General features: G+C 29.3%; 1 protein-coding gene across 1 annotated transcript; it reads left to right on the plus strand.

The window, feature by feature from the left end:
- Window positions 1-5717: 5717 nt before the first annotated feature.
- LOC120070702 (5'-nucleotidase domain-containing protein DDB_G0275467) lies at window positions 5718-13029 on the plus strand. The gene is made up of 13 exons (XM_039022549.1): window positions 5718-6000; window positions 6123-6326; window positions 6432-6568; window positions 6657-6806; window positions 7675-7776; window positions 8581-8745; window positions 8913-9023; window positions 9737-9834; window positions 10235-10358; window positions 10462-10551; window positions 11266-11310; window positions 11591-11911; window positions 12692-13029. Exons 1-13 carry the CDS (start codon window positions 5907-5909, stop codon window positions 12719-12721), a joined length of 1671 nt encoding a protein of 556 aa, XP_038878477.1. The 5' UTR covers window positions 5718-5906; the 3' UTR covers window positions 12722-13029.
- Window positions 13030-13331: the final 302 nt, after the last annotated feature.

Genomic DNA, 13331 nt, shown 5'->3' on the forward strand with positions numbered 1-13331 from the left:
TTCACTTTTAAAAGTTTACATAATAATTACAGTCAAAATTCTACAACCCCTTAAATGAAGCATAAACAATAGCGCATCTAGACTTTCATATTACGAGATATAAGTTCATATAATATTAGAAGTTTAGTTCATAATCTTCTAAATTTGTATCCATGTTTAGTTCCTTAACTTAAAAAAATGTTTAATTTTATGTCTAATATATTTCTAAAAGTTTAATCCTTTGTCTAATAAATTTATCAAATGCAAGCTTGGAATTTAAATGTTCAATTAGGCACAAAATTAAAATTGATGTCTAATAAATTGTTAGGAGTGAATTTAGAAATAGGTCAAAGACCCACCAAGAAAGATAAATTCAATATAATGTGGACTTGAGATCAAATAAGTCATCAAATAAGTCAAAGTAATCCATATCAAATTCTAAGTTATGTAAAATAAGAAAATATCCATCACATCCTAATTATGAGAGGAAAAAGTAAAACTTTCACTCTTTCTAAAAATGTATTATTATAACTCCATATGAACTATCTTGAGCTTTGACTCCATCTTGATATCACTTGAATTTAATTTAGGATTAAAACTTTTGATTTCTTCTTCATTTTAGAGATTTTCATCTTTAACTTTTGCATCAGAGTCCTATTTCTTTGTTTTGTAGATCTCCTTTTTCTAAATTACAAATTTATCATTGTTGTTATGTGAAGGTATGTGCATTTTTTGTTGGATGTTTATAGTGAAAGAAAGTGAAACTTTAATAAATATTTGAAAGAAAAAAATAGATTTAATTGTGTAGATTAAATCTATTGTTGGAAACTTTCAAGTTGGATTAAAACTTCAAATTAAGATGATGTTTCATGACAAATTTAATATGTATGAAAATTAAATTTGTAATTTATTCAATTTGAATGAGTTATATTTGATTTTGATCAAGTAACAACTTAGTTGAGTTAAGTTTGACAAACAATGTTTCAATTTTTTTATTTATTTGATTTTATTTTGTATTTTTGAAGAGTTACAAAGGGTCTGTTTAATAACATTCCCGTTTTCTATTTTCTGTTTTTTGTTTCCTGTTTCTTGTTTCTTGTTTTCTCTTTTTTTTGAGAACAAGAAACAGAAATATGTTTGATAATTATTCTTGTTTCGTGTTTCTTAAAATAAAAAAATAAAAAAACAAGAACATAATCTTGTTTGATAACTATTTATTATTTCTTGTATTTTTTCCCTTACATTTTTTTCCATATTTTATAGTTTAAATATAATCTAATTATCAAATACACATAAGTCCAAATGTAAAATCAATAACAACAATAGAATTGCTTCTATCATTTATATGTTGCTAAAATTTGATTTACAATATTATTTCTCATTCAAGTCATTTGTTTTATATTTTAATTGACGTAGACTCAAATCTAACTCAATTATATTATTATATAAATGTCGTTGTTGTAATAGTATTAAAATGGACCTAAATGAATATCTTAGTAAACAAAATTTATATATTATAAAATTATAACTGGTTTTGTATGTAATAAAAATAAAAAAATATGTAAAAATGCATATTGTAAAATTTAAAATTTAAATTAAATTTTTTTATATATATATGTATTGAAAATGAAAAATATTTTAAATGACAAAACTGCTAAAAATATTTACAAATAATAGCAAAATATCATAGATACTAGTCCATCACGGTCTATTATACATAGACAGTGAAATTTTACTATATTTGTAATATTTTGGTCAATTTTTCTATATTTGAAAACAACCCTATTGAAAATTTGATATTTGAAAATGAAAATAATAAAGAAATCTAAATATTTGAAAATTCAAAATTCAAAATTAAGTTGGCTATATTTGCAAAAATTTTGGTTCGTTCCTAGATTTGAAAACAACCCTATTGAAAAATTAAAATTCAAAATTCAAAATAATATATATTTCTAAATATTTGAAAATTTAAAATTTAAAATTAAATTGAGTATATTAGTAAATATTTTACTTCATTTTTCTATATTTNAAAATAAATATAAACAAAAGAAAAAATAACTATAAAAGATATATAGAGAAAAGGGAAATATAAAAGAAATAAAGAAAAATAAAATAAAATAATCTCACTAGAGATTTTATCTTATGTCCATGAAGCTAATGAGTCTTTTGGGCATGCTTCTTCACCAATCAATCAAGTCTGCATTCGTTATATTTTAGAAACAATTTTAAATAAATATAAACCATAGTTATAGTTTCTCAAAATTTGTCCTATTTTTATGAACGTTTCTCAAATTTTAATAATAAGAAATAAAAATAGTTATCAAATATGTCAATTTCGTAAAAATGAGAAACATAAACAGGAAATAGAAAATGAGAATGTTATTAAACGAGATTTAAGTTGCTAGCTTATAAATAGCAACTTATTTTTTTATTTGTAGCATCTCATTCTAAATTGATAAGTTCTCTTACTTCTTTCTCTCTCTCTCTTTTGTTATTGCATTGAGTAGAGAGCAAGTATGAGTTCTACCAGATCCAAGTAGTTTGACGTTGCAGTTTTACTAGAGTTAAATGTTGTATCATGTTGAGACGATTGTTGTAGTCTGTTTGCAACCCGTGTCGAGCAAATAATTGTCTTCAAGATAACGTTTATCAGAAGAATGCCTCAATTACGTTTTGAATCTCAAAAGGTTTTTAGGCATTTTCAAGTATTTGATTATTTTCATATCTAAGCCCTGTTACAACGTCACTTACGTTTGGGTTTGAATATTATACATTGAGTGTACTGTTTCTAATTGAGGTGTAATCCGTTTACTAACGTATACAGTTCTTATATAGCATTTCTCCCAACATTTTTTTTCCCATTTTGGAATCAACAAAAATAATTGTTTTTAAAATTTTTAATGTGTTGAAGATGTTAGATTCAAAATTAAAAGTTTATTTAAACATTTTTAAATAACTTGTTAGACACAAAATTAAAATTTTTAAAGTTTATTAGGAACAAAAATTAAAAAATTTAGGGACTGATTTTGTAGTTTAACATTCATATTATTAAAAATTATAAATATATTGATATATAATATCTAAATTAAGTAATGAAAAATTTTCACATATAAAAAATATGTCAATCTGTCTAAAAAAATAACCAAAAAAAAAAAAAACTATAGTTCTATCAATATTTATCACATAGTATTAATGTCAACTTCTATCAGTTTCTATCAAAGAATATTATATTTTATTATTTTGTATAAATAATTTTTTTTATTTTTCTATTTTTAAAAATCTCTTAAAGTAATATTAATTACAAAATTATAATAACGTGCAGAAAGGAAGAGGCTAAGAGATACCAATGAACCAAATATGTGTAATGTGAATATCTTACCAAAATATATCTATAATATATATTCAAAACCAATCATTTGAGGGGCACATCCCTCATGATCTAACATGAATATCTCAAGATATGGAAATTGGGATTCGAATGGATAAGGGATATACACACCCTTGTTTGGTACAAGTTTGCTTTAAATATTAGAATAAACTATTCTCATGCATTCCTTTTACCCATACATAATATTCACAGTATGAGTTTTCTTATGCACACCCTCTTCTATTTTAATACATGAATTTATTCTTTTATTTTATATTATTAAAATTAATTAGTTTATGAATATTAAATTTATAACTTAGAAAATATATTAAATTTTAAATATTTGAATTTAACTACTCCAGTTTCATAAGTTAATTATAATCCTATCAATTCATTAATTAATTAATATATAAGATGCATTNTATATTAAATTTTAAATTATAATATTTGAATTTAGCTACTCCATATTCATAAATAAATAAATAAATAAATTATATCATATTTATATAAATTCACACATTGATACATCTATGTAATCAAGTAACTTTAATTGTAAATTACTTATTTTACCAATACTTATAATTAATAATTCAATTAATATTATTATTTGATAGTTAAGTAACTAATTTTACTCAAAACATTGAACTGAATTTATTGTTTATCAATTAATCTATAAAAAATTTATAGAGATGTCCATGATTAATTTTTTAAACTAAATACAAAGTTAATTTGTTACCGTAAAATTATGATTACATTCTCATCTACAATCAAATACAGTTATCATTGATTCCGAGCAATTTTATTTCCAAACATATTTAATTCTTGTGTATCTTTAAAACCTTAAACTAAACGACCCCTTAATTATTTAAACTATGCTCGAGTATGTATTATATATATAGACACGCACATATATGTATACATATATATTTAATGTTGCCAGGTGGTTTTACTAATTAAAAACGCTTTGTAAAATCTCCACAATCAAATAAATTTTAAAGGTAGATAAAATGATAGTTTTAATGTCCTTGGATGGAAGGTTTAACCATTGTTCAAAATTTTGGTCGAAATCTCGAAATTTCAATATTTCAATAGGAAAAGTTTTATCCTCCCCCAAAATTTAGAAATTTCTTGAAATTTCGAAATTTCCAATATCGAAATTCCAAAATTTCGAGATTTTTTCTTTTTTCTTTCTTCTATTTTCCTTTTTTGGCAATTAGCTATTTCAAGGCAATTGCAAGAAAACTTTTTTTTTTTTGTTTTTTTCCCTTTTACCCTATAAAATATTTATTTTCAAGAAACCACATATTTTCTATTGAACTCTCAAATATTCTTTTAATTTTCTTTCAAGCTCTATCTATTTATAAAGTTTTCTTTTTCTTCTTTATTTTCTAATATATTGTGTTATGTTTAATGTTATGCTTTTTATATCCCCTTATGATTAATGTTATGATTTTTCTATTTTTATTATTTTATGTTATATTAGTTTAATGCTATGATTTTTCATTTTTGTATCAACTCCATTTTATAATAAATAATCTATAATTATTTTATATGCAAATATTTCATGTCCTTTAATTTTGTAATTAATTTTCAATAAAGTTTCTCGAAATTTCTATCGATATCGATATTTCCTTCAATATTTCCATAAACTTAGAACTTTCGTATTTTTAGCGACATCAATATTTCAAACCTTGGGTTTGACTAATATTGTTAAAAAATGCTTATATAACAAGTGTTTCATTTTAACAAAAATTTATATTTACTTATTTTGTTTTTTTTCATATTAAAATGTTTTACTCTAATTTCCAAAATTATCTTTCTTCAAAACTATTTTTCGAAGTCGTAAATCAAGAGGGAAAAAAAAAAGAAAATTAAAGTAGATCATTCGTTTTTAACCATACGTGTATGGTAGAATCTTCTCTCCAACTTGGAGTTTGATTATACAATCACTACGTTAGTATTATTATAAAAATTACAATAATAGATATCCATGTTTGTTTATTGAACATATGACATATCCTCATTTTTCAAAGGTCATGTGTCTCAATATGTATTATCAGTGTCCATACAATCAAGTTTTACTTATCAAATTACGACATTTGGTGGGTTTTGGAATATGTACATTGAGCAAAATCCAATAAAATTGGAGAAAGTGAAGAAATCCATCATTATATTTTATTTACTTATTTTATATATTTATATAATATATTTAATTTATTTTAATATTATATTTTAGTGATATCCATATTCTGCTGGAATTAACAGTGAGCATTAAAATTTTGATAGGTATTTTTGTAAAATAATTGTTTTCGTTAAAAAAAAGTGGGAGATCGGTTACAAACGGCGGCATTCGATAGTTCAATTTGGCGGCTATTTACATCAATTGGCCCTACCAGTTGTTTCACGGAGTTTTTCTCGGCTTTCTCCATTCTCAATTCTCCGCTCGCCGGTTAGCTTCAATAAAATTTCTTCCACAGCGGAGGCCTCCGCTCAAGCAACACGAAGCAGATTCGAATATTTGGATTTCTTATGCTGCGCTGAGGCCAACCAACCTACTCACATGGCCTCTTTTCACAAGTTTCGTACACTTCGTTTTTCCGTCAACACATTTTCCCAGCTGCATTCAACCAACTTTGGCTCTGGAGCTCCACAAGGTATGTCTTCTTTCTTCCTTCCGATTTGTATCCATTTCTCCCTTAATCTGTAGCTGTTTCGCGAAATGTAGTGGAGAGATAGACCGATTACCATTTCGTTTGAGCATTATTTGTTCTTTTAGGGTTTAGCAGAGGTTTTAGAACCCATACCGCACTTTCATCTCTCGAACAAAAATCCTTGAAATTAGAGGATGACACCATGGGAGCAGAGGCGGAATGCGACTGTGAAGAAGTCCAAAAGATCCGTCAGGAATTTGACGCTGCTAAACTTAGCTTCCTCAAGATTCCCGAGGCGCTCAGGGCAATGCCAAAGTCGAATCCTGAAGGTTTTTTCTTGTTTTTTATTTTTATTTTTTTTTCTCTCGCTGCTACTGACATTTAAATTTTATATCCTCATGATTCTTGATTAATTTTCTGTTTTCATTCTCTAGGCATCTATGTGAATAAAAACCTGAGCTTAGACAACATTCAGGTGTATGGTTTTGACTACGATTACACTCTCGCGCATTACTCGGCTAATTTACAGAGCTTGATTTATGATCTTGCCAAAGAACATTTGGTTAATGAGGTTAGTCTCTGTGTCTATTTGCATTTCTTGTATATCTTGCAACAACAGTTTTTTTTCTTATTGCTTATAGTTCATTCCATTCTTTCAGTTAAGATATCCTGAATCTTGCATGAAGTTCAAGTATGATCCTACCTTTCCCATTAGAGGCCTTTACTATGATAAACTCAAAGGTTGCCTCTTGAAGTTAGATTTCTTCGGTTCTATTGAGCCAGATGGTTGCTACTTTGGTCGTCGGAAGGTAAGTATTGGTATTGCCAAGATATTAATCTAAATTTGTCGATCCTTCTAACAGAAATTCCAATATATACCTTGTGGATATTATTGTTCGTGCTGGATCTTTGGCATACCCTTAAGTTCTACGGGGAAGGTTGAACTGGATGCATGTTATTACTTGCAATCTGAGCTGTTAGTAAACAGTGGCATAAATTCGTTTGGAGAAGATTTGTTAACAAGGAGAATATTTAAACACTAATGACTTGAAGGGAGAAGATTTCCCTTGGCGGAATATATAAACTTTAAATATTGCAAATGTGGAGGGGTGCGTGGGGAGTGCTATTACAAGAATCATGCCACAAGAATGAAATGAAAAGTACAAAGATAAGGAAGAATAGATCAGAAAGAACATTCCCATTGTATTAGTATGGTTTAGGCTGAACCATGCCCATTCTTTCAGAAAGTGATTTCTGATCCATCCAGTTTATGAATCAAATTAGTGGGCAACAATCCATTTCTTGTTTCGTTAATTTATGTTGTCTTTTTAAATATATTTTTACTTCTTTCATTGAAACTTTTGTCATTTAAATCAAGATAATTCATAGAACAGGAATCTTTTTGCCACTTGCATGCTTAATTATTTAGTTAACTATATAAACTGAGATTGGCATGATACTAGCTGGACATCAAATGACAAGTTCCAGAGACAATAGTTGGAGCCCCTTACTATAGGGTTGCTCCCTTTTATGGGCTTTATTATTATTATTATGTTTTTTCGAGATTCCCATGTATTCTTTTATTTTTTTCTCAATGAAAGTTGGTCTTTTATCAAAAGGTTCTAGAGACAGTAGTCACTCTATACTAGTTTTTTACTTTTCAATCACACAATACAGCTGAGCCTAAACGAAATCAAAGAGACATATGGCACACGGCATATTGGGCGTGACCAAGCTCGCGGGCTTGTTGGCCTGATGGATTTCTTTTGCTTCAGTGAGGTTTGTCAGCTTCCCCTGCCCCATTCCAGTTCTATGTTATGTCATTCATGAACTTAACAAGTGAGAAGTATACTGGTGAAGAAATAAAGGGTAATGAATGTTATCTCTTGGTTTGCCATAGAAAAAAGTATAACATAAATTGTCTTGAATGACCAGATAAACTTTAGTTGTTAGACATTTAAGATCTGAATGAGCTAAAGATTGCATACTCGAGAGTAAATTCCATGTCGAACCTTTTCTTGTATAACTTATCATCCAATTTAGCGGATGGCATAAATCCTCTAAAGCTAAGGTGATTTGGAGTCTCACTTTCTATTACATGTTCTTGGATTCTTCCTTACTGTTTCTTTGACTGGCTCGGTAGTTATTTCTTTCTATTTCCTCTATAATTGATCTGCTCTTTAGTTAGCCAGATTAAAATGGTGTTCCTTATCTAAATATTTGTAGGTTTCTCTGTGCATGATAATTTGTTTTGGAAAGCTTCATCCTCCCAATTTAGTTTATTTTCTTTTTACTTTATTTCCATTCCCTTCGGGTGCTTGTATCTCTTGAATATTTTGTTACTTTTTTCTTTACTTCCATTAAAGCTCGTTTCTTGTTTAAAAAAACTTATTGATCTACTCTCAAAGGAGAGCTTTTTTTTTTTTTTTTTTTTTCCCTCCCCCTTATAATAATTTTACATCTCATTTGGCGATTGTACACAAATTTGTTGTCTTGCTTAGTTTTTTTAGTTTTTCTTGACAATATTTCTCGTCTCCTGTGTAGTCATGTTCTATATAATTTTTTTTCCTTCATGATTAATAGGCATGCCTTATTGCGGATATTGTGCAACATTTTGTTGATGCAAAGCTGGAATTTGATGCTTGCTACATCTATCAAGATGTGAACCGTGCAATTCAGTATGTTCATCGAAGTGGCCTGGCCCATAAAGAAATAATAGCCGACCCACATGCCTACCTAGTCAACAATGTTAGTCCGATTGGATTTGAATCTAGTTTTTATTCCCATTGTTAATTTTGACTTCTCGATCGATTCTAGTTGAATGGAAAATATTTTCAAGCATCTGTTTCGATTGCGTACTCCAATCTTGTTTCTAAGAGTTCTTTTTTCTTAAGTGTGATGACTGAACATTACAGGGGCGATTATTGCGCTTACTCACGATGTTGAAGGAGAAGGGGAAGAAACTTTTTTTACTGACCAACTCCCCATATTACTTTGTGGATGGTGGAATGCGTTATATGTTGGAGGTAAACTAACTTTTTAGTACTTCATGTGTCGTATGTAGGGACTTTCAACTTCCAAACAGCCTATATTATATGATGGTAATCTGATACTGGAAGAGAAACCACGAAAAATTTGTTTTTGGCTTTGCGAATATTGGAAGAAAGCAAAGGCTTACTATGCATTCAGGAGCTTTAGTTTTCCCTCAACATTATTATTTTTTTTAAAAAAATACTCCTATTTATATACCACCTCTAGAACCCACTTTGTCTGCCAATGGACAAGCTCGTGATAATGTATTCAAATTATTCAGTACTTGTTGGGTCTTTGATTCAAGGGTGCCAGGATAATTAGTTTAGTATCTAACTGGAAATATACTCGTTTGAAAATTTAATGATCAGTTTAGAATTGGTAAAAAAGTAATTGTTTCTGGAAATTTTGATTAGGCTGGATTAGGAGGGTTTTTAAGGAGGGAAATAGGGTTGGGAGGAGTTTTTTGAAATAGTCTGGATGATTGGCTTAATTGCTACTAAAGGGTCTAGATTATTGCATGTTAATCTACCGTCTTCTTATAGGGTTTGGGAGGAGAATCTACTTTCAATGGGTCTAGTTAGAGAATCTTCTTTGGGCGTTTACTATTTCAATGAAGTTTCAGTTTCTAAAAGTTAATGGTGATATTTTATTTTATTTAGTTTGCTAATAATCATCTTGCGCTTAAAATGTTTTGGTTTGTTATCAGGCTTCTATGGGTTACAAGGATTCTTGGAGAGAAATCTTTGATGTTGTGATAGCTAAGGCTAATAAGCCAGAATTTTACACATCTGAGCATCCATTTCGGTTAGTACAATTCGTTCTATTACAAAGTTCTTGCACATGTAAAGTGAACAATAGAAAATACATTTCATTTTTATAACCAATCTATATTATCCTGAATGTAAAATGTCTTCAAGACTGAATAAATATTTCCTGCCATGTTCGTGTGTTTATGCATGTTATTGATGAAAACCTAAGATAAAAATGTATCAAATGGAAATACTTTAAGCTTTATTGATAATATGATTGCAATTCCGTACTATCACTGAACTCTCTCAGCGACAACGTAGACAATTATTACTATATTTTCTTGTTCTTCTGTCTATTGCATACAGAGTTTTACTCTCCTATATTTCCAAAGAGAAATGGAAGATATGGTACTGACTGTTTTCATTCTACTTATTCTATAAAACATCGATATTAGTTGTTATGACACGGAAAAAGACACTTTGACTTTTACAAAGGTGGATGCATTCCTTCCAAATAAAATTTATTACCATGGTTGCCTGAAGTCTTTCCTTCAGATTACCAAGTGGAATGGTCCTGAGGTAACTGATAAAAAGCAATACCAATGGTTTTCTTTTGTTATGTGGATGACATTGCTCTCACATGCTGTGTCTGAGCATTTTTTCATTTGTTTTTTTGGACTAGGTTATATACTTTGGGGACCATCTTTTTAGCGATCTGAGAGGCCCTTCAAAAGCTGGTTGGCGCACTGCCGCAATCATCTATGAATTGGAAGTATGTTTTGTTTTTGTTTGTTTGTTTGTTTTTTTTTTTTTTTTTTTTGTAGAGCAACCGGGGGAGTGGAAGTGCAACCAGAGGTGTGGATTTTGAGCATTTGACCTTTTGGTCGTAAAAGACATTTCCTGCTAATTTCTATGATTGTCTCTATTGGTTAAAATATAAGTTTATGTGAAATTTTAATATTTGATCTCAAAGGAGAAGTGGATGTCTTAACTGCTAATTTATGCTCACTGACTGATTAGACATTTTTTAAATTTCATGAATCTACGAGACACAAAATTGAAAATTCAAAAGTTTATTAGATTTTTTAAAGTTGAGGGATTTGTTAAAACAATATTTATAGTTTATACACTTATTAGACACTTTTTAAAATTCATTTTAAAGTTGAGGGATTTGTTAAAACAATATTTATAGTTTATACACTTATTAGACACTTTTTAAAATTCAAGTACTTATTAGACACTTGTTTAAATTTAGGTATTTATTAACACAACATTAAACTTAAAAAATTTATTCAACTATTAGATACATTTTAAAACTCGTAGACTATTATTCACTACTTGGGAAGTTTTGGGACTAAACTTGATGCCCATGTACAACCAGTTAGCTTACTGAACTTGGTTATCCACAATTTTTTTTTCCAACCATAAGGTATTATTGGGATTCATTTATCACACCTTTTCTGATTTTTTTTTGTTTATATTGCAGAATGAAATACGTATACAAAATGAGGATTCTTACCGTTTTGAACAGGTATGATTCACTTCAATTACATCGATTTTTGGCTGTGGTACATGTACATCGTTATGCAACGATTTTTCTGCAGTGTCGGCAGTTTACGTTAAAAATTCATGTTGTGTATTAAATCTACAAGCTTCTTAGTTATCTTATGTTGATGACCATTTCAAGCTTTGTCATGTATTCTGTTCTTGGAAGTTTTTTCATCTCAAACAAGTTATTGACGTTTTAATCCCTTTTTTTGTTCTTTTTTCACGCTTAAAACTTTTTCTATTTTCTTCATTTCATATGCCAGGCAAAATTCCATATAGTCCAAGAACTTCTGGGTAAATTGCATGCCATCGTGGGGAATAGCCGGAGAAGTGATGTGTATAAATCTCTGTTGAAAGAACTGAGTGAGGAGAGGCAGAATGCACGAGATAGAATGAAGAAAATGTTTAATAGCTCATTTGGTGCGACCTTTCTCACGGATACTGGTCAAGAATCTGCCTTCGCGTATCACATCCATCAATATGCAGATGTTTATACTAGCAAAGCAGATAATTTTTTATACCATCCACCTGAGGCATGGCTTCACGTACCCTTTGATATCAAGATCATGCCACATCATGTGAAGGTAATTACACCTTTTCTTGAAACGTGTGCACCTTTTCACTTTCAACTCTCACTGATCATGCCACATCATAGGAGTGTTTGGGACGTGGGTTGGTTATTATAGTTGGTGCTAATAATCTATATTTGGGTTGTAGGCTATTTTAATTTAGGTAAAATGTATTAAACACCGTAACAAAGAGGGAAAAAAAGGATGAATAGAAAATAGTAAACATTGTAGTACAGAGAGATTTGGATTTGAAATAGTAATATTGTAGTTACTTATGGGTTTGTTTGGATTGACTAAAAAAAATGTTTTTCAGAAAATATATTTTTATTTAAACTCTTTTTATAAAGACGGTTTAAAATACATTTTGAGAGTATTTCAAAATTTATTTTGAGTAGTTGTCAAATAATTCAATATTTTCTAGAATCATTTATTTTTAAAATTAAACACTTGAAAAGTTAAACCAAACACACCCTATATGTTATCATAGTTGGAAATATCAACTATTACAACTAGAGTTCCAAACTTGGAGTGGGATAAGATAATAGCCCATTCCATTCACTTGAAGGTAGGGCCTCAAACACTCCCATAAGCTGCAAGGAAATTAGCACAGTCAATTTACAATATGGCCTTTTTTGGAGGGAGGCAAGATTGATTTCACTGCGAATCTATCTTCTGTTCTTTATTGATATATATTCGTTTGTACTGGAGGTAGTCAACTGACTTCATCTCCATAGTTGAAAACTTCACTTTCAAATTTCAAACTTTACATAATTGCAAACCAATGGCTTCATGCAGGTCCCCTCAGGTCTTTTCAGAAACCAATAGCTGGTTAGGCCGTGCCTAAGAAAGAACATGCCAAGCGCAATAAAAATTTCCCGCAATTAGACATAGTATGAGTAGCCACAGTAGATGCGCAAGTACTGAACTTTATCGATGGTTCATTTTAGTTCATTCTTTTATTGACACTTTCAGGCTGCCCCCACCAAGGCGGCTGGACACTGCTATACATTTACAATCATTTGATTCTTGACGAAAGTCGCCATCTCCATTCTTTGGGTTCTATTATGTAATAAATAAACTGCTAGCCACATTCTTTTCAGCTTTCATTTTCTAATGCCCCATAGTTATTTTCCTCTACGGACCCTTTTTTAGTTTTAATTTTAATTTTTATTCTTTCTAATGGTTTTTTTCTTTAATTTTTTGTTTAGCATAAAAACACAGTAATTTACCACCATGTCTAATTTTCTACAGGTGAATTGATCATGTTCGATTTCTATTACTATCCCAAGGTTTGAATAAGGACTGGTTGCAAATGAAATTTAAACTCAAAATAATAGAATATGTAGTTCAAGGATAAAATAATTACATATATAAAACAAAAAATGGTAAAAGATAAAAAAAGATCCACGTACAACCACGTTGCTTTCCGGTTTTG

Source organism: Benincasa hispida, chromosome 2 (genome assembly GCF_009727055.1).
Source record: "Benincasa hispida cultivar B227 chromosome 2, ASM972705v1, whole genome shotgun sequence".
In the NCBI taxonomy this organism is placed as follows: domain Eukaryota; kingdom Viridiplantae; phylum Streptophyta; class Magnoliopsida; order Cucurbitales; family Cucurbitaceae; genus Benincasa; species Benincasa hispida.